General features: G+C 39.7%; 1 protein-coding gene across 1 annotated transcript in view; it reads right to left on the minus strand.

Moving 5' to 3' along the window:
- Positions 1–21,429, minus strand: part of PTPRT (protein tyrosine phosphatase receptor type T) — a 327,684-nt gene extending 306,255 nt beyond the window's left edge. Inside the window, exons 1-2 of the mRNA XM_030463338.1 lie at positions 21,378–21,429; positions 20,565–20,690 (exon numbers count right to left, since the gene is read on the minus strand). Coding sequence (XP_030319198.1) covers positions 20,565–20,690; positions 21,378–21,429 — 178 coding nt within the window. The remainder of the gene's footprint in view (positions 1–20,564; positions 20,691–21,377) is intronic.
- Positions 21,430–23,035: the final 1,606 nt, after the last annotated feature.

The following is a 23,035-nucleotide window of genomic DNA, read 5'->3' on the forward strand; positions in this document are numbered from 1 at the left end:
CAAGAATAAATTCAATAGCTGATTTCCTCTCACATTTAGTCTCTCACTTCACCTCAGGACATTATGGAAGAGTAGAACCTTTTAACAACTTCCAGCCTCCTGTTTTAAAGTTAAGATCTGCATTTTGATCCCGTTATCAACTCATTGATTGTGATTCAGTAAAACTGTCTGTGGCCTCTTGCATTATGATTGGCAATTATATTAGAAATATTCAGTACCTTGTTGCACATCCTTAGAACAGTTCACAGCTTCTCCAAAGTACCAGACACAAGGAATATTTACCAATAGGACTTCTACTTCAAACCAGTAAGGTTTCACAGATAACAGGATTCAGCTAAATCCCTTCAACACTTTCTGCAAGTTGTCTGTAAACATCTATCAAGAGATTCTTAAGTTGCTAAAGAAAATAAATATTCTCATAATTGACAAAATATATTAAGCAAAACTATATTATATTCAGTATATTGAGAACTGGAATAGAGATTTTTTTAAAAAATGAGAATCAGATGATTATCAGTCTTTTAATAATTTCTAATATGTGAGATAGGCTTCCACATTAGCTGAAAAGAAAATTTGTTCCCTCCTATTTAGCTCCTTTCTCACCACAGTCAAGGCAAATATTGAGTCTATCAGTAAAAGAAACATTAAAGTAGAAATAGTGTACTTTTATTTAACATTTCTCTTATTCAAGATTTCTTTTGCAAACTTTTAAATAATAATCAAGTGAATTTCAACAGATAAAAAACTATCTCTCTGGAACATAACATGTATTTCACAGAGGTGATCTCTCTGGAGTGGTAGCTGCAAAAATCTGGGTTTGATGCCCAGGCTACATCAGCAAGTGAGTTTTGCTAAAAGGAACAAGATGAGATGAACTTCACTGTCTAGTTCTTTCTGGACAGTTAATTCTTTTAGCAAGACACTGAAAGGAACCTGAGACCTTCTCGTCATCTGGAACAATAAATGGAAATCTCACTTTAAATGTTCAGATGTGACCCTGAAAATTTCCATATTATTTCTTAACCTAGAACAAGAAACTTTGTTACCCCTAGCAATCAAAGGAGAGAGTGGAAGCTTTTCTTAGTAAAATTATTAAAAAAAAAAAATTAAAAATTGCCATTTGAAGGGCAAACTTGGATCAAAACCCCACTTGCTCAGAGATTTTCAGAACAGTCACCTGGCAGCACCCTGTTCTTCAAACATCTTCTCAAGCTTTGTAGCAGGACAAGATAAGTAAGGAGTGTTTACAAATCGGAGCCTTTGTAGAAATATTTATGTTTGCAAACTGGAAAAATCATCCTGTAGGCCTTGGAATGAAACAACTGCTTATTTTTCATGTTGCAAATCAAACCCCAAAGAGATCACAGGAAAGGCAGAATGGTTCTGTGGATGCATGGAGTAACTTCCACATTTCCTGATCCAGTCCTGCTGCTGCCTTTGGTGCAGAGAAAGGACACAAGAACACCTCAGATTTTTCAGTGTCAGAAATCACATCCAAATAATCCCCATTACTCCTCTCATGGATTAACAGTTTTGTTAAGAAAACACAAATCATAAATTCATTATATGTTGTGTCCTGGGAAATGAATGCTCCAGAGAGCTGGGAAGCAAGGCAGTGTCTTTCCAAAGTGCCAGAAAGTGTAGGGCTTTAGCAACCAGTTAAAAAACAAACAAGTCTTTAAGTGTTAAACCACGGTAATCAAAAGCACTTAAAAAAAAAAAACTCATCACAAAAAACCAACCAACCAAACAAAAAAAACAACTCAACAAGAAAACCCCAAACAAACTAAAACAAACAAACAAAACACCACAAATCCCCACATAAAAAACAAACAAAGAAAAACAAACCAAAACAAACCCTTCCAAAAACTGGGAGTATTACAAATGAGAGACTAATTCAGGATAATTGCCATCTGGTTTAACATTTGAAAGCTGTGCCTGCTGCATCGGAGCCTCCTGTTATTTTCGGGGGAGACATCTCACTTGGGCAGAGAAGGAAACCCCCAGGGTGACAGCCACAGCAGTTACCTCAACTTTGAATGTCAGGAACAAGCTACCCGATTAAAAAGTGCTGAATTCCAAGCTTAATGTGTGTCCTAAGTAGTTCTGGATTCCTACCCCCACTTAAGGTGCCACAGTCAATGCCCAAGCTTGTAAAAGAGAGAAGGCTCCTTCCCAAGGAAGCACCAGAGGTGCTGCTTCCATTTCACTCCCTCCTGCCCCAATTTTCCCTCCAGCAAAGCAGCAGATGAACCAAGGGAAAATGAAGCAAATTTCCAGAGCCTTCCCGCAGGACATTGCTTTTTAATCTAGGCACAACACTGCCTACTTTGCTGGGAAGCTCTGCTTTATCCTTACTCCTATTGAGCACCTCTAGAAGAGCAAATCCATTTCCCAGCTAACCAAGTCACCCCTGGACGAGCTGTCCTGCCAAGTGCTGCTCCTCTTCTCTGCTCACACAGCTCAGCTCCACACATGAGAGCATCCACACACTGAGCACAAAGGATAGTTTGGGTTTTTTAAAAAAATTCTTTTCAATTAAAAAACAAACAAAATCCTTAAAAGAGACTTTTGCTTCCTCACGGAATTAATCCTGACTACATTAATAGCTTTTTCAAGTGGCCCTGCAGTTTAAGTCATCTGTCACACACCAGTGTTTCTTAATATTTTTATGGTGCAAATTGCAAAATACTGCAGGGTATCCAAACCAGAAATCAAAGCAGTGAGAGAGGGAGACCTGGCACAATTATCCAGGGCATCTTTATTTAATACCTTGTTCATTTTTAGGCTCATCTGCTCTTTTGTGTTGATTTTACTTTGAAAAATCTATTCTAGGGAAAAAAAAAACAAAACAAACAAACACAAACAAACAAAAAACCCATGATAAAACAAAACAAAACCTGTCAACTTGTTTTTACTAGAGAAGCAACCAGTCTCACAAAGTACAAAGTATTTATTTATTATTCCCATATAGAATTGGCTACAGGGAAATTATTTAAGCCTCAGTGAACCATCAAGTGTAGTTTGTGCTCTTTTTCCATACCTTATCCAATCCTTTATTGTTTATTCAGCTTCTGACACTGTTCATCTCATGATATTTTTTTTTTTTTTAGAGGCTCTTGTTGTGGTTTGTTCAGCACCCTGGAGCTGGGTTGGTGCTGACACTCCTGGATCCACACCTGCCAATTCATTTGGGTTACAAAGTTGAAGCCTTTTCCCTCTGAATGTGAAACTCAGAAATACCTGAAGGAACCCCAACATCAGACACTTGTCTGAGCCTTCACTTCCATCGTTCCAGCTCCACTCAGCCTGGTTTTCTATAGATTTCAACCAACTACACCAGATCTCATAGTACAGATTAATTTTACAAGTTAGCCACAGGCTGGCAGTGAGGATTTAGCAGGAGAGGAAAACTGCAGAAACTATTACCCTGCTTCAGCCCCTGCCCTCATGGAGCAGTTGCAGTCATGGAACTGATTCTCAGCCTCTCCCCATTCCCAGCTCAGGTGCTCAGGGCTCTGGGATGAAAGGTCCATCATTACAGAAATACTTTCCTTGGTTTGTACAGAGGATTAGATTCTTGTCACATATGCTGTTTGCTTCTGTTTTTCTTTAATAGTTGTTTGTACCTTACAAAGGTACATTGATATTACAGGCTAGTAGTCCATGTAACTCAATAATATAAATAAGACACAAGAAAGAAAAAAAAATAGAAACTTCTACCTTTTTAGGCGTTATTCTCAGGATATTAAGAGCAAAATAATTGTGCTTAGAGTTCAGGATAATAGAAGCTTCTGATCCTAGCTCCCAATTTTATTTTTTTTTCCCAAGGATGCTGACAATTTGCAGAAGGCAAGTTACTTTATTTCTTGTTTCGGTTACCAGCTCCAAGAGAAGCAATGTATACTGCTCATTTACTTGGTTTTAGTATCAGCAATCAGATCTTAAATAGGAAACTGATTCTTGGATGTCAAAACCTTCATTTAGAGAAAATAAAATATTCCTAACATTTGATTCCCTCTTAATCACTAATTACTAGGAGGCCTTCATACTATTCAAAAGCCTCAAAAAATGCTTATCTCTGGTTCCCATGAGTTTGCCTTTAGAATACTTTTTTTAAAAGGCAAATATTTGGTAATATCTTTTTACATTCTGATTGATAACTTTTCATTTTTTCTAAATTGCTTCTGAAGAGTAAGAGGAAAGAAAACTAAAAATACTCTTAGTAAGCAGTTGGTCAAAGAAGCTGTATTTCTGTTAAGAGATGCATCTGACCACCCCTGGCAGCTCTCATCCTCTCATCATCAGTTTCCCAGTTCTTCTTCAGCAACTGAGGCTTTTCTGAAAAATCACAGCTTCCTTTGGGTCTGGTCTCCTCCCCCCAAAAGATCCTGGTGAGAGTGCCCAGTTAGATCTTGGTGTCTAGAACTGGGACACACAGAGACCCTAAAGCAGACTGCATTGGTGTGTGCTTGTATGTTTTCTGTCATGTAGATGCTGATTAAAACCAAATTCCTGGACTTTTGTATCTGTATAGGTGCTATGCTGGACATACTGACCCACATCACATATGTGAAATGCATATTTTTTAACTTCTGTTACAAGTAATAACTTCCACAAGTACAAATGTAGTTTGCAAAGTTCAGCCAGCTTTAGAAAATATTCCTGCATGTCCTATCACATCTCTGTTCTTGGGATTCTCCAAATATGAAGATTTTCCTTTTTCAAATTTGTCTTGTAAACTTAAACCAGGTTTAAGTTTAAAACCAAACCTTTGAACTATAAAGGGAGAGATCCAGCTGCAATTATGATCATCTAAAAAGAATCTCCTTTTAATGCTCAGCACTCTTATCCTTAATTTCAAGACAAACACCCACTTTTTTCACAATCTCAGCCTAGACACCTGTGAACAGACAGTATTTATTGTCTCCAGGACAAATCAGTGAACAGTACAATTCCATGGCAGTAAAAAAATAAAGGAACAGGAGTCATCCCACGGGATGTGCTGCTGCCCTGCTGGATATCAAGCAGTTGAATGAGATGACTCCTCCTGATTCTGTTCATTTCATTTGTGGGAGACAGAGTTTTGATAAGGCAATAATGCCAGGGATTTAATGCCTGTAAATCCCTGTTTTTCATGGGTTTTAAATCCCTCCTTAGGATCTCCTTGAGCTGGAGCTGTGAGAGTACAGGTGCCACTGGGGCTCTGTTCCACCACACCCTGTAAGAAGGGATTGCTCCCAGTTACATCCTCCTCTGCCAAAATCTCACTTAAGGCCCTCAGTACCTACTTCTACCCACAGCCCAGATGTCAAGGGATAAATGGCCACACTTCCAACAAAACACAGGACACAAATCTAGTTTGCCAAAAAAGAAAATAAATTTAGAGGTAAACAATTACTTCCAATATATTTATCCTATTCTCTTAACACAAAAACATTTTCAGTGGCTTGAGGCAGATGCTTCACTAGTAAGAGATACAAACTGCCAGGAAACAGCAAAAGGCACTTAGGAAATCACTACCTCTTTTGTAATCACTGCTGAAATATCCATTTTTTTATCTCCTATTGCTCCTTCCCCCAAACAAGCAAGACATCACCTTGAAAATGAATGCAATTAATTATATTAGCTGAAGCTTTTAAAACAGAATGGCTTCTCATTTACATTCCGGGCAGGAATTCAGTAAGATGGCACAACTGTAACATTGACTGTGTTGTTCCATATACCAGTAGCCTGATAAAAACCTAAATACTTTTCATGTCCTTTCTGGGATTTTTAGAGCCAAGTACTTTGAACTGTTAAGTATTCTGAAGTAAAGCTGCTGTTAAGAGACTATAGAAAAAATAGGTTATTATGTGTTTAGAGAAGTACAAACCATTTTCTTCACTTCCACACCCAAACTCTCCATTTGCTTTTCACAAATAAAAAATTACCTGAATTCTCTTACGTGCCTGAAATAATTATAAAGAAATCTATAAAACCTGCATTCTTACACCCGGCCACCTGAACACTTGTCCTCCCTGAGTGCAGCCACAGAGTTTGTTTCTGTGCAGAGATTTCTTCATTTCACTTGGATATCAGAGTAGCAGTGGCCATCACAGAGCTGTTGTAGAGCCTTAACAACACAGGCTGGAAGCAATCAACACACCAGAAACAGAGACACTCTGCTGGACAGAGATTTTGTAGGAAATTTTCAATTAGAGACAACAAATGAAGGCAACCATTATTATGTATGTATTTATGTAAACATAACTGCTTTGTAAAAATACTCATGATGATGTGAACAGTGAGGGAAAATGGAGATTGGTGTTTAGATCTCAGGTTGCAGAATGAGGTTGAGAAAAACCACTTAATTGCAAAATGGGTACACAAGCCTATAATCATTTTACTGCAGATTTACACTCCTACCATAGATGCCCAAGAAGGCTCTGCTGGGGGTACAAGGATGCCCGAGAGGGGTACAAAAGGGAAGAATGACATTTCTCAAGTCAGCCAGGCAGCCAGACCTCTACACAGTTAAGAAATATCCAGAAGTAAGGGTATGTAAACTGCAGAGACTTAAATCCATGTCCTAAAACACCTCTCAAATAAAGTATGGAATAGGCGTTAAGGCCAGCAGGTTTTTATCACTTCTTATCTTTAAGTTCAAGCTGATGTATGGGAGTACACACATAAAATACACAGCAGAGTATTCCTGCTTGTAACAAACCTGCCATAGCCCAGTGAACTCTGCATAGGCTGTTGTACATTTTCAGCCCTGATGTATGCTTTTCAGGTTTCACATCTGAACTTATTTTTTCATTTAAGAAAGCTTTAAATATATTTATCATCGAGGCAGATAACATTAATTGCTTTTGCCTTTGGAATAATGAAATACTATTCAGGAAAGGCAAGTGGGACAACTAAGTCTGCTGTCTGAAGAGGTTAAAAAGAAAAAAAAAAGGTAATCATAGAGCTGCAGGGTTGATCACAGTCCTTTAATTAGAAGCAGCAATCACCAGGCCAATTTCAATTTGAGCAAAGAGGTAATTTCAGAAGGAAACAGGGGTGGCTTCTCTTTTTCCACAAAAAGCTGAAGACCTGATGAAGGACTTGATGCAATTCTTTATTTTTAATACAGAAGATACTAACTCTATTTCTGAGCTAAGGTGATGGTGAGTCATCTATTTCTTAAGTCTCAAAGAGAAACAGAAATCTAAAGAGGTGGCTGAGAGAATAAGAAAGCTCCTAAGAAAGATTCTGTCTCAGTATGTTACCTGTATTGGAAAGGCTCCCAGTGAGAACTGTCTGGATCCAAATGAGAATTTCTGAGAAGTTCACACTTACCAGTGAGCTAATACTGAGATTTTAGCTCAGTGTTTTGATCTCCTTGCTTAGAAAGATGTCTAAGGAGGCCAAATGTAATATAGAGCCTGCAGGCACATGGTGCACCAAGTTTAGCAATGGACCAAAGCAGATGAGAAGCTGCAGTCTGGATCTGTGCTTGCCAGGATCTCACACCAGCTGATGAGGAAGTCAGTTATTTGATTTAAACCATGTATTAAATAATATCATCTACAAGATGATAAATTACAAAAATCCTGATGCTTCTTATCCTAAAGAGACTGCAAATTTGCACAAATGGATGTGAAGACAGCAGAAAGTCTGGAATGCAAAGAGACTTCTTCACACATCCAAAACCTCCCACCTGGGTGAGCAGTTTAAATGTTCTGTACAACCATGACCCCCACACCACCTCTCATCATTCACTGGTTCCCACCCTGTGCCCTGGGCACCAGTGAAGTCTCTCAACCACCTTCACACTGACTCTTCTCTTGGAATATCCATGGGCTCTGGCTGCACATCTAAGAAAACTGGGATGGAATTCCTGTACCTTAACTCCTGGTTAGTTTTCTTTTTCTGAAGACAGGCATTTCTTAATCAAGCAGCCCAGATCACCACTCAGTGGTCAAGATATGAAAAGAGAGACAGATCCATAGATGCTAAACTGAGCCTGGGGAGCCCATCAGCAAAAGGAATCACAACAAAGCTCCTATTTTTTCCCCAAAATATTCATGACTTTTGTATTATGTCTGCCAACACTATGCACCTTGCAGTACATCTCTGCAGATTTCATAGGATATCACAGATCTCACACTGATGCAGACTCCAGCTAATGAAGGATTTGTAGGGTCTGAGACACTGCCTGCAGAAGAAAGGTGTTAAACTGATGTAGAAGTGATAGACATGAAGCTGTATCTTAACATCCTGGCAAATTTACCCCACATGGAACCTGCAGGTTTAAGAATGCAGCAAATCTGCCTCAAGAGATTACTATTAGAAAGAGTCCTAAATTATAGTGGATTTGTTTTTTGAGAGTTTGCCACTGTCTAGACAGAAATTTAGTATGACCACTGAAGGGCTGAAAATCTTCCTTACTTTGTTAACCTGCCGTTAGAACTTCAAATATTTGAGGAGAAAAAGGTTTCCTCATCCAAGGAATGATCAGCTTGACTAGATGAGATTATGCTTCAAATTTCAAAAGAAACAAACTAAACCACCAGCACTGTGATTTCACAAATCAGGCCAAACACACATCCTCACAGTCCACCCTGCCCAAACACCAAAGCATCAGGGACAGAGAAAGTCCTCAGTGTAACAGTTCCTACTTATTTTGCAGTGAGTTACAGCTCGTTTTGGAACAGCACACTAATTAATACAATCAGAGGCAAAAGTTTCAGACATCTCCCAACAGCACACATTAGCATATATTGCCAAGAGACTTGATAAAAGTTCAAAGCTTATCTTGTAGCCTGCATGCTCAGTGTTTGCTCTGAGCAGCAGCTGGCCAAGTGATCTCCCTTCTTCTCCAACAGCAAAATTAAATTAGATTAGATCATCTTCTCTCCCTTGTAGAATTAAGAGCATGCTATGAAAACAAGCAAATTAGCTTTTTGAAATCCTGTTTCTCACTTGAAGGCTACAAAGCTGAGGAATGCTTTCCATACCAATTTAACTGAGTTGCAAGAGTGTGTGGGGGGTGGATGTTTTCCTGGCAACCTGAAGGAAACAGCTTTACAGATTTGCATCTCACTGGACTTGAGGATGTGAGTGGGAGACAGAGAGAAACCTGAAGGTTGAGGCCAAAGAGGAAGGGAAGAAAGCAGAAAAGGAAATGGGTCTTGAGAAGACCCCCAGAACTCGAGTGGTAAGAGCTGCAGCAGTAGAGTTTTGAAAACTTCTTGGTTTGTTCACTCTACAGTAAAAAAGGGAAATTTAGTTCCTAGACAAAATAGGATGAGGAACGTTGATATCCTAAGAAGAAAAGCTCAGAAGGTACAGGGCAAAAGAAGTAAAAATCCAGGGAAATATTGACTGTAGAACACCAAACATTTATGGGATGGAGGGTGAAGAGTTCCTGTTCAGATATCACAGTGATGCCAGATGCCATATAAAAATCAAACAAATACCTAACAGTGAACAAAGTTCAAGGGGGGGCATACAAATGAGATCTTGTATTTACACTCCAGTTTCTAGAGCTGAATGACTGCACACCAAGCTGCAAGGTCACTTGGTACAGATGCACTTAAACAAGCTGATAAAAATGTGTCCCCATTAAATCACCATGCTGCAGCAATTAGACACACTCCACAAGACCATCCCATGCAATCTGTTCTGGATGAAAAGCTAATGAGAACTAAGTTAAAACACTTTTTTCTGGTTATGATTCCTCCTTGGAATATTCCCATAACCATGCTGCTAAACAACTTAAACCTATAAAACTGAAAGTAAGACATTTGTCTGTGGTGGACAGATGGAGAACTGACCATGAGAATGCTCAGAGGTGTCTGTGGTACATCTTCACAGTCACCCTACACTGCATCAAATTGAGCATGAACCTAATTTACTTTCAGCTCTTTATCTTTTTTTTATGTGCCTTGACTGTATCCTAGTTAGGCTGAATAAGAAGGTGATTTGGCTTTTAACACCAAGATTTTTCACAACCTGATTTTCATTACAACAGCAGATTAAAAGATGAAGATGGTGCTGGGGGAAAAAAGAAATGCAAAAAGCCTCATATGCATGGAAAAGAAAAGAGGGATGGAGTGAAACACAACTTTTGAAGTGTACATTTTCTTAGGCTACCTGAACAGCAAAATCCTGTATAGTGACAGCATAGAAGAAACTATATATTAAAATATAATATAGAATTAAACATATTGGGTTTGTTTTATACAATTATATTGTAAACAACATATAATAATAAGAAAATATTGTGACAGTATATAATAAACCCTCTGCAGTGACAATGAGTGTCTTTGCTTTGTATAAGGCCCACCTCAAAATACCAAGTGTAAGGACTGCAAATAACAGCTTAACACCTCTCTTTATTAGTAAAATGTCTATAAACACAAAGACAATCCTTTCTTAGGCTCCCAGAAGGGTTTGTGTTACAGCCTGAAATGTCCCAATTTCCTTTGTGTCCCCTGTGATGTGGCTGGTGCCATTTTTACTGCAGCTCTTCCTTGAGAGTTCATACCATGAAACATGACAGTGAGAGAGAAAGTGTCAATGAGGATTTAGGAAGTACAGCTTCTGATTTGTAAAATTCTTCAAATACATTTGGTAGCTTTAGCTTGCTTAATTTTCAACATTCATAAACGTAATTGTATTTCTTCTTCTAATCAATACAGGAAACAAGTGATGATTTGTAATCTAACAACTTCCATCTCAAAGGAATAAAACCCCAGCAGTCTCCCCTCACTTCTAAAAGAGTTGCATGAGATGGAGGAGGTTGGATTGCCTGTGCAGGAGATGCATACATTATTTTCCCCCATGAGACTATCTGAATACTGTTGCTATCAACTTCCTTTTGTACATGTATAAATGACTTTCACAAAAAATATTTATTAAAAGCCAGTATTTTTCATGTGCCAAATTACATGCACTAAACAGCTAATACTGGGAATAGCAAATGTTAATATTTCCTCATTGTAAAAATGAGCTCTTCTGTGCTCCCCAATTCCCAACAGCACCAATTCTCAGTGGAACTGCTGAACAGAGGCTGTTATTACCATTCCTTCCAAACAATCCCTATCCTTCTAAATAAACAGTGAATTATTTGAAAATCTAGACCGTGTACACTGCTCATTATGAACCTCTCTCCTGTTTATACTGAAGCTGGGGGAAGACTCCCAATTATTTCACTGTACATTGAACCAGGACTATGGTAAAGAAACATCATTAGTTAAATAACTAATTCGTCCAAGGAAGTGATTCTGCCCCTGTGCTCAGCCCCGGTGAGGCCACACCTTGAGTCCTGTGTCCAGTTCTGGGCCCCCCAGTTCAGGAAGGATATCGAGGTCCTGGAGCAGGTCCAAAGGAGGGCAACCAGGCTGGTGAAGGGACTCGAGCACAGGCCCTATGAGGAGAGGCTGAGAAAGCTGGGGGTGTTCAGCCTGAAGAAGAGGAGGCTCAGGGGAGACCTCGTCACTCTCTACAACTCCCTGAAAGGAGGTTGGAGCCAGGGGGGGGTTGGGCTCTTTTGCCAAACGACTTTCAACAAGACAAGAGGGCAGGGTCTTAAGTTGTGCCAGGGGAAATTTAGGTTAGATATTAGAAAGAATTTCTTTACGGAGAGAGTGATCAGCCATTGGAATGGGCTGCCCAGGGAAGTAGTGGAGTCTCCATCCCTGGAGCTATTTAAAAAGAGACTGGATGTGGCACTCAGTGCCATGGTCTAGCAACCACAATGGTGGTTCAAGGGTTGGACTCGATGATCTCTGAGGTCCCTTCCAACCCAGCCAATTCTATGATTCTATGATTCTATAACACTGAAATCTTAGATACTTTACAATATCTTATTCTTCCTTAAGCATCCTTTTCTCTCTGCTTTAAATCTTCTAATATAAGCAAAGGGGTACTAAATTATCAGTCTGACCCTTACTATAAAAAAGAAATTCCACATAAAAGTATTTAAAAATATCTTAGCCAAAGCTTGTTTTGTATTCCAGCCTCATTTCTATAAAACCATATTTAAATCAATAGAGTTTATCAACTCGGAAGAAACCCCTTTTCCTTCTATCCTCCCATTTCTGAAGCTTTTAGAGTTTTTATTCAAATATGCTTTTCCATTGCTGTGGGGCTATGCAGTTCCCTAACTTGGCTCTCAAACAAAACACACGCTTGGCATCGAGATATCACATCCTAGTAGAGCCCAAATTAATAATTAATTAATAATTATTGCATGAAATAATTGCAAAAAAATGCAGAAAGATGTGGAGAAAAAACTCAGTAAATTCAGAAAAATTTCAGTACTGACCCTGTGGAGGAAAAAATCCCACAGTACCAATGGTTTTCCTCTTCCTCCTGCAGGAGCTCTTGAGTGATGTTGTGGCACTGCTGCTGAAGTGTCACAGTCTCACTAATGGTGATAATGGAAAGGTCCTGACATTCACCAACAGCTCTGTTTCTGACAGCTTGCACCAGAAAGGATCAGAAATAGGCTGACAGCAGTTCAAATGTACCATTTAACACATCAAGGTGCAGTAACTACATCTGCCTTCCCTGCAGACAGCAATCCCATCAGGGTCATTAAAAAGCCTTCCTAGAAGTCATTCTTTTTGGATGCCTTTGATAACATTTCTTTATGCCATGTATGTTCAGAGCAGGCTAAACACCCTTATACTAAGCTGGATTTCAGTACCAAAGTACCATCTCCAGCTAAATGGAAGTGTGCTCCTGCCAGCCTCTCTCAGTGGCACATAAGGACAAATTTTATCTCACATTTACAATATGAATGACAAAGTATTAAAAACTGAAATGTAATTTCCCTTCAGCAGAAGGCCTCCAGAGGGGTAAATGTTCTTAATTAAATCAACTCCTCTTGCATCTGACATCACAGCCCAGCCAGCTAACAACTCAGCCTTTCAGTGGGATATTCTTAATTTACAGGTTTGCAATTTCACATGTACTTAGGTCAAATTGGTCCCTTGCTCTCTCTATTCTGTTTAAACTATTAAGTCTAATCGCAAAAGAAAGGTTCCACTGGCTGTTAGAACACAGGAGCACAAGAGGGAAAGCAAATATTTTGGTAAATATCCCTCTTAAGACTAATTACTTGAAGTTGTTACTTTTCTGAAATCAGTTCTGTGCAAAAGCAGCAATTCCTTGTGATCTTCATTACCAGCTTTCCCTGCCTGAAGAAGCAAAATGATATACTAATGCAGGTAGGATTTAGTCACTGACATCCCAGACCTGATATGACAGTCAAAAATATGATTAAAAACACATTCCTCTGAGGGACAACTCAATCCCAATGCTGAGCCTTGAGTAGCCTTTACAGTCATAGTAATGGCTTTTGGGGTCTTACTGGAAAAAAAAAAAAGGAAACTAAATAATGAACCCCCAAAACTCAAGTTTGAGATGAAATTCTCAAAATGGGAAAAGAACTCTTTACAACTGCAAGTCTAAAAGAGAACCCCAAAACACAGACATGAAGTTGCATAGGAAACAGCAAAATAAAAATGCCCTGGGGAGCTTCCAGAGATGTTTTGCTCATTAGACCTTAGAAGCTGAGAAATGACTTTTACCTAGCCCCAGACTAATGTATTTTTTTGTGTGGAAGAGAAAGTGTGGGGAAAAACATATTTGGCTCATTCTTAGCAACTTCCCTGGCAAAAAAAAAATATTATATATATTTTTGGAGAAAATGTTGCACAGACAGCTGAGCAAGATTTCTTTCTCTCAGACAAAATTGGATCATGATTCATCATATAAACAGTTGAATTTTAATTTATTCCTTTAGCAAGTTTGTTTATTTTCTCATAAGCAAGAATTAATACACTCAGACACAGGAAAATGTTAATTTCATTGCATCTTCTTTCAAATTTATAAATGTTGAGACTAACTTCTGTTGGCATTCATTCTAGCCCAAAGACAAAAAGAGACAAATGCCTGTCCTATGCAACAAGGTTCTCAGTTCTTTCTAGAGGTTAGCACTAACTTCACATCAGTAACCTCCTGCACAGATTGAAAGCATCCTGCCCAATCTCAAGGCAGGCAATAGATGGACAGTTATCACCTTCCTCAAGGAAAACTGTTCCATAATTATTCATTCATGCTGTAACTCCATGGTGCCACTCAACAAAAAGAGGAAGGTGACATAGGAAAGCATTTGGCCTATTAGACTGACATAAAACTTCACTCAGTTCAGTGGTGTCCAAGTAGAATTCAGCCATCTGGTACCCATATATACATCACGTCTGTGATGTTTGCCTGCTAAATGAGCAGTTCAGGAAGCAACATTAATGGTGATAACCCTTCTGTTCCTCCAGTGAAAAAAATAACTCAGAGAACAAAAGAACACACCCAGTCAGATGTGGGAGGAATCCCCATCCTTTAGCTCTGCTGCAAGGGAAAATTTGCTCCAGTGAGGTGGTGCAATATTTTCAGGGAATGGGATGGGTTTCAGGACCAGCTCTCACGTTCTGTTCACTGTAATGGGCCAAGCAATGAAGATTCATATAAAGCACTCAAAACTCTCGGGCCTTAACCTTGTGTCAACTCTTATCTCAAAATGTCCCCCGTTAAAAGGGCTCGGCACAAACTCCTCTTCCAATTTCAGGAGGGGAAATTATGGATGAAATGCTGACTTAATCTCTGCAGGGGGCTGCAGCTGCCACAAACACTAATGCTGTGGTCAGCAGCAATTTAGCACTAACCTGCCATAGGCTTCTGAAACACCATAAACCACTGAACCTTTAGCTCAGGTGCGGAGGAAGAACACATCATCATAGAATTGACTGGGTTGGAAGGGACCTCTGAGATCATCAAGTCCAACCCTTGATCCACTACTGCTGCGGTTCCCAGCCCATGGCACTGAGTGCCACATTCAGTCTCTTTTGAAATATCTCCAGGGACGGAGAATCCACTACTTCCCTGGGCAGCCCATTCCAATGTCTGATGTATGGCTCATGTATGGGCTTCTGAGCCACTGGTGCATCACTAATGGGCTGCTACTTGTTCAACTTTGCAGAAAAAACCACACACAGGATCCTTAAAGGTGTGTATCAGTGTCATTTGCTACAAATATTTGGCATCTTTCAAAACATCACAAGTGAGTTTGCCTCTTAGGAAAATAAAACCACAGCAACTTCCACCACAAGAACACCTTGTGTCAGTAACAGGTCCCCTTTCTCTGGGCAGAAAATGTAGAGAAACAAGATAAACCAGGTGCCTCGAGTTGCCAAAGAGTGGGTGTGAGTCCACCTGTGCCTGGTTAGGGCAGGCCCCCTATTACCAGGGGGCCAATAAAGGTGGGACACACACCCACAGAGAGGAGCTCACTCTTGTGCGAGGCAATGGAGAGGCCAGCAGCTTGTTGAGCCTCAGGAGCAAGAAAGGCTCTTCCTGCTACAAGAAAATCTTCAGGCTCCTTGTGGAATAACCAAAGTGAGGAGATTTCAACTTGCTAAGGAACATATAACTGTTGCCACTCTCATTCTATACATACAAATACTGTCAAATGTTGTAACTGTAATTCTCTGTGTGTGTTTGTATATATATGTATATGTAGGATGTATTTTATGTAATATGTATTTATCTGTAGTATGTATTTATCTGTAGTATGTATTATTTATATGTAGTGTGTATATATATATACATGTAATTTTTTTCCAAACATTTTTCTCAGCCCCCTATTCATACTATCTAAGCTCCTGTTTCCTAGACAAACAGGATATCTACTTCAAAAGCAGTTCAACAAGAAACAGCAGTGATATGGAGCAGGCACGCAGATACAGATCTGTGTTTATACACAGAATAAATCAGCACTGACACGAAGGGAAGTGAGCAGGGAGGTAGATGGGGCCAAGATCTTCAGGCTCTGCATGCTGATTACTTATCTGCTAACTTGGAATGAGAAATCAGAACAGCAAAAAGTAAAAATCTCCCACCAAAGAATGCTGCTATATAGAAAGGCACATGGCATTGTGGCTCTGTGTTCAGAGCAGAACTGTATTTAATACAATTAAAGTAATTACTTCACTCTAGTCAGCCCTGGTTAAGTCTCCATTGGAGTTAATTAGCAAATGATAGTAAAATCCTTTGAACATGCAAATGTTAAATACTTTCATTACTAACATTATTCTTCCAACAGCTTCAAGAGCAGGCAGGTCCAGGGTCCTTGAAATACTCCAGTGCTGTAATGTGAAAAATCCTGCCAGTGCTGTGCCAGCCTACTTCAAACACAACTCCTGTCCTTGTGGTACTAATCAGGTATCTGCCTCAAAAGTACAGAATAGCTCAGGTAACTTTACCACCAGGGAACTAACTCTGGGATCCAACACAAACTAAAGACCCATATCCATCTCACATCCTCTAACACCAGCACATGAAGACTATTGACAGAAAAAGGAGAATGAAAACTGCAATGTGGAAATAAAGATGAGCAAGATCAAGCTACTTGTTGGATTTGAGCCCTGCCAGCACTGCTGTGGAGAGTGTAGAAACTCTACTTGAGTACACAGCTTTAGACAAATAACCAAAAAAAAAAAAAAAAAAAAGATAAGAAAGCAAGGACTAAAGGCATAGGGAAGAGGGAAAGAAATAAATTAAGAAAAGGTACGAGGACTAGGTCATGTTTACTCCTGCAAAAACAAGGGAAAACTGCATGAAACTACATAAAAGAGGTTCTAAAAGCAAGCAAAACTTGATTATTCTTCCCAGTAAAAAAATGGAAGTAAAGCTATTGGTAAGCAACCATAAACAGGAAAATGAAGGAGTCAGAACCTTTTGAACTGAAAAGGAAGTCTATAGAATACTCATCATTGATAGTATTCTGCTTAAGTAAACATCTATCATCTTTCAGGAATATTTTGTTCTAATTGTGCCTGATATTACTCATGGAGGTGGAACAAGAGTTCCACCAAAGTCTGGGGCTTGGATACCTACAAGTCATTTCTGTGATATTTCTGAAGCACTTAGAACAAACATCTGGTTCTTAATACCCCAATTAACACTGTTTCCAGCCCTAAGGAATTGGTCATGGAATTAATAGAAAACAGTTTGTTTATTTATTAACAGAAGAGGAAAACAATTGCCTACAAACTTCTACATTGTTAACAAAGAGGTTTAATTGCCTTGGGTTTTATGTTTGGTTGGTTTTTTTTTTACATTTCTATTCAAAAATAAAGACTAGAAAGTTGGCCCTTAGGCACAGCACTACAGACTCAGGCTCCCAGTCATGGTACTGACCTCCTTTGTAGAGCACTCTGACATCTAACAATGAAAAATACTCTAAAAAGTGCTATATAATTTCATTAACATTCAGGAGGACAGAATTTTGTGGCTTGGTTGAATTCAAAGAGACCTGCTGGTATTTATGAAAACAAATACACTCCACAGAAGGACGTAGCAAGGCTGCTTTAGCATCACTGAACCAATCTAATGCCTGCTCACATTTTGTTCTTACCATTTCCACCGTTAATCTGTTTCCAGCTACAAAAATAAGGTGGTGCCTGAAATACCATCCTGATAAAGAAAACTTGTGTTACTGTTTGGGTTCTCAGAATTCTAGGCATTCTGGCACTCCTGCTGCCACTCCTGCAGCTTTCCTGGCTGTGGCTGGACACCAGGATGCTTATTCCATGAACAGCTCAGTTACCACCTCTTACACCCTGCAGCTCAGTGGATTTACACCCTGCTGCTTTCAGGTGCCATGGAGAAATTAAATGGAATGGAAAGTAAATTACTGTTTGTTCTAGTACTCTGGTTTTGAAGATGTTGCTGCTTGTAGGAGTGGAATGGGCTGTTCAATTTATTCACTTGGTTTTCCCACTATATGAATTATAAGTAAACATCTTTTATTCTCAAGGAACAGATTTTCAATGAAATGTGGACTCTCAGTAATAGCAGTAACATCCCTGCTAGCTTGGGCCAGTCTAATTGAGAGCTATAATTTACTTCAAGGTTAGGATGATTTGGAAAGCTCTTGAAAATGTGTTTTTGTTACTAGACTCTTCTGTACACATTTGCTGTGGTCAATCTTCTTTTTCTACCAACTGATTTAGCCTATTTTGCTGTGTGAACAGCCCTAAGACATCAACTGGTAATATGAGGAACTGAGTCATTTCCCCTTATGCTCTTTAGGTAATATTTATCAGCACATTCCAAGCTGACAGCTGCTTTACCCTTACATATTTCTACAACAAAGCTATCTGCATCACTTATTCCATGTCTAACCTTTATTAAATTTGCAGCTGCTCTAACATCTTTATATATTTATTAGTGCTAGTAGATATCATGGAATGCTGTACTAAGGGGGAAAACACTCACCTCTTTATTTAGTTTAGGAAGAAATTCTGAAAGCTTTGTTAAAAATTACATTGTACTGTTCTAGGATTTACTTTATGCATTTAGTTTGGGGCTTTTTTACCATGCCATTCCAGACTATTGCTCATCTATTGATTTCTCCATGGATTTCCATGGTGATTTCTCCAGTGTACTTCAGATGACAACATACTTTCTTATGGAGGGCAGGAAGTTTATCTATAAGGTCCATAAGAATAACAACACCTTTACAAACAAAGTTATCCAGTCCAAGCCCTCTCAACTTATGAAGTGGTACCAGGTGCCACACACCTTGAGAGATCCTGTTCCTATCTATTTCCAGTCTAAGCAGTAATAAAATAAAAATCCAACAACTTAACCAACCTTTGGTGATAGAGAAACCCCAGCCAGGCTGGTATCTTGTACACTTGTTTTCTGTTGACAATGAACAGACAGGGCTGAAAACTGGGCTGTCTGTCAGTGGCCCTGGCAGGGAGCAATTGTTACATCAGCTCAGCCACAGAATAAAAGTGTCCTTAACAGGCAGCTGGCAATTACAAGTCTCTTACCTCAATAATTCAAGGCATAACAACAGCTCCTGAACAACATTTTATTCCTGTTGCACCCCCTAGCTCATGCTTCTAAATGCAAAGCACTAGCAAGAATAAAAATCTCTTTTCTTAGGACTGGAATAGAAGTTTTAGAATCATAGAATAGAATCATAGAATTGGCTGGGTTGGAAGGGACCTCAGAGATCATCGAGTCCAACCCTTTTACCACTGTTGCGGTTGCTAGACCATGGCACTGAGTGCCACATCCAGTCTCTTTTTAAATAGCTCCAGGGATGGAGAATCCACTCCTTCCCTGGGCAGCCCATTCCAATGTCTGATCACTCTCTCAGTAAAGAAATTCTTTCTAATCTCCAACCTAAACTTCCCCTGGCACAACGTGAGACCCTGCCCTCTTTTCTTGTTGAAAGTCGTCTGGCAAAAGAGCCCAACCCCCACCTGGCTACAGCCTCCTTTCAGGGAGTTGTAGAGAGTGATGAGGTCTCCCCTGAGCCTCCTCTTCTCCAGCCTCAACACCCCCAGCTCCCTCAGCCTCTCCTCATAGGGTCTGTGCTCGAGTCCCTTCACCAGCCTGGTTGCCCTCCTTTGGACCTGCTCCAGCACCTCAATCTCCTTCCTGAGCTGAGGGGCCCAGAACTGGACACAGGACTCAAGCTGTGGCCTCACCAGTGCTGAGCACAGGGGCAGAATCCCTTCCCTGGACCTGCTGGCCACGCTGTTCCTGAGCCAGGCCAGGATGCCATTGGCCTTCTTGGCCACCTGGGCACACTGCTGGATGTGGCTGGTCACATCTGTTTGCCACTGAGTCCACAGCTTTAAAGGGGACTTTAAAAGCACTTCCATTTTAGGTGGCAAGGAACACAGACTATGATTTTTAAAAGAAATCCAGTGTGCTTTCTTCAAAAATACCTTCTTTCTCAATGTGAACAAAGCATTCCACAGCACCTTCATTGGAGCCAGAGAACTTATTCCTGTATAATTTCCAATGAGAAACAAAACTACTGGAAATCATGGTTGCTGTAAGCTCTTAAAAGAACATTCTGAATAGCACATGATCTCCCATGCTAGTATTGGATCTTCTCAGTATATATTAACAAATTAGATATTCTGGTAAACCTCTCTCCTGGAAATGTTTTCCTTTGCATATGGAAATTTCACTGGCTGAAATCCCAGCCTAATCAAGCAACAGCTACTAACTGTTAATTCTTTAGGAATTTACTTGTCTTTCTCAGAATTAGAACTAAAAGCAGTCACTTGGGAGCTAAATCATAACTGGAAGATCCAACGTCCCCAGACACTACAAAGCTTTACTTTTTCTAGCCTCTCAAACACACCTCTCCCCAGGTGAGGCAGCTCTCTGATCCCGAAGCATGCAAGAAGCTGGCCAAAGCTTGAAATGTTACACCCCAAACATTTTCTCTCTGTTAAATGCAGGAATAAAATAGGAATAAGGAGCATAAAAGGATCCAGCAAAGGTATCAAATGGTAAAGGTTGTAAAAAGCCATCTCACACTTATGATTTTTGTTGTCAGATGACTTTTGTGTGCAAAATAATATTTTTATCATTCAATAAAATCCTACCCAGTTGTTGTGAGTAACCAGACCCAGCAGACACACATATAAGTCTAACAACAGATTTTCTCAAAGAATAATACATCCCCCCTGTTTCTGAGGCTTCTAACTTACCAGTTGGGACAGCAGGATCCATTGTTGGCTTTTCCCAGGTATTGATCTGCTCCCAGGTAAATCCATTGGTTCCCAAGGCCACACTGTACCCACAGTTACTGTAGTGCTCATCAAATGAACAGCCACCTAAAACCAAGAAAAATACATCCCTGCATTAATTATTTGTATTTCTTTCCAGTAGGTCATTTGCTGAAATATTTTGTACACAAGTTTGTAGACTGGAGAAAAAAAATTAAATTAATTTCCTCAGTATTACATTTCAGGCAGCACAGAAGTCATCCAGAAAATATTTTTGTGTTTTAAACACTTTGTATCCTCCATGCTATTGGTTCTTAGATCAGTTCCATTTAGTTCAACCTATTGCCTTTCCAATGTCAGGGACAAATCCATATGATGTGCACAGGTAGGAATTTGCTTTTAAGTCCCAGTGACCAGTACTTAACTACATAAAAGTTCAAGTCAGATGTTAAAAAAAAAAAAAAAAGAAAAGAAAAGAGGAATAAGAAAGCAAATTGTAAACAAGCACAGCATCACTGTTCCTACAGTGAAACCTCACTGATTTTCACTTTTTTTTTTATTTTTACAGAAGGTTGGGTTACACTGACAGAGTCCAACCTTCCTTTTAACCATCCACAAATCATGACAGCTCTGTGTGGCACATGGCTGTTCAGCAAGGCTTTTTGAAACAATACTTTTGAGAGCAACCCTTGGTTTCCTGAGAGCCAGGGAATAAAAAGAAGTGAATAGTAACTTGTGTTCACACCTTCCAGACTGTGTACTAAATGATCTTTTTTCCTTCAATTCCTGAAATACTTGGATGCAGCTCAGCTGTCACAACCAACCTGGCAGCTGCCTGAACACCCATGAATTAAGGGAAACCCATGAACTGCAGTGGGGAATTTCATATTGTGTGGAATTTCATGTTGTGTGGTGGTTAGGGCTGAGATAATTCATTTTCCCCACACTGGGTGGTACTGGGTTACATGGTGGATTTGTGCTGCTGGGATGTTTTGGGATTGCTGAGCAGCCCCACACAGCCCCAGGGTTTTCTCTGCTCCTCACCCCACCCCACCCATCCTGGGGAAGGTGCCACCAAGCCTCAGGAAGGGACATGGATGGGATCCCAGCTGACCAGAGGGATGTTCCATACCATCTGGTATAATGCTCAGAAAAGAGATGAGAGAAGAAGGAGGAAGGGGGAGATGTTGGGAGTGGTGGCATTCGTCTCCCCAAGTAACCATTACTCAAGGTGGAATCTGGATGTCCTGGAGATGGCTGAACACTTGTAGGAAGTTGTAAATTAATTTCTTGGCTTGTTTTGCTTTGCTCATGTGGGCAGTGTCTGGACTTCATTTCATTCCATGAGTTTTCTCCCTTTTACCCATCCAATTCTCTCTCCCATCCTTGCAGAGAGGTGGGTGAGCAGCTGCCTGGGGTTACACTACAACAATGCCAGTGCAGATTTTTAAAATTCGTGTCACAAAGAAGTCAAACCAGTTTATTCCCTTGCAGATTACTCCTGTGTTGGTGACCTTTACATTACTTCAAGCACATTCCTCTTCCAATTCCCCCTGGATGGTCTGACAAACACACTTCAGCACTCCATCCATTAGATCAGACAGCCCAGGTCCTTCAGTTTAGACTTTAATCATGCCAACCCTGTGGATCCTTGGAAATTCAATTAGTCAATCCCACTAATTAATTTAGTTATAAACTAAAAATTTACTACTAGGTTTTAAGTGTGCACCTAAATATGAGTTACACTTAAATATGCTGGAACATATAGGGGGTGGGGGGAGAAAACTTAAGTCTACCCTAATGCAAAATCATGCTGAAACATGACTGCTTGGCAGCAAAACAAGGCTGTTCATTGAGAAAGGAAAAAATCACCAACAAATAGAGAGGGAAAGATGCCACCCACCAAATTTGGATGATAGGATTGTGTGTGATAATTTTTAGCCACACAAAGCTCTTTCAGGGAATATTAAAATTCTTAACATGAACCAAAATGGGGTTTGATATCTTCAGGAATTGTTATCAAGAATTAGGATTTGAAAAAGGCAAACAGGGATCTTGGAATCCTGCCACTGGTTGGCTAAAAATTAAACAGTGACAAATGCAGTTTCTAAGTGGAGAGGAAAAAAAAAATAGAGGAAATGACTTTGATGTTGTTAGATAATGCATATGGTGTTGACCCCTTTTTACAAAATGAAACCCAAACAAGAAAAAAAGAGCTTTTTCCTTCCTGAAAAGGGTCATATTGAAGCAAATAACAGCTCACATAGGAAGGATAAAATATCCCTTGTTTTACACTGCAGGCTTGTAACAATGCCACTGCTCATTTGAGTGATGCTAATTAATCTTGAGCAGACCTATCATCAGTTACTGAGACTTGCCCCCAGATTAAATGTAAACCAGCCTTGCATAAATTGAATGCCTCCTTTGAATATATAATTGAATTTGCAGAAGTG

This window comes from Calypte anna, chromosome 20, assembly GCF_003957555.1.
Source record: "Calypte anna isolate BGI_N300 chromosome 20, bCalAnn1_v1.p, whole genome shotgun sequence".
NCBI classification, from domain to species: domain Eukaryota; kingdom Metazoa; phylum Chordata; class Aves; order Apodiformes; family Trochilidae; genus Calypte; species Calypte anna.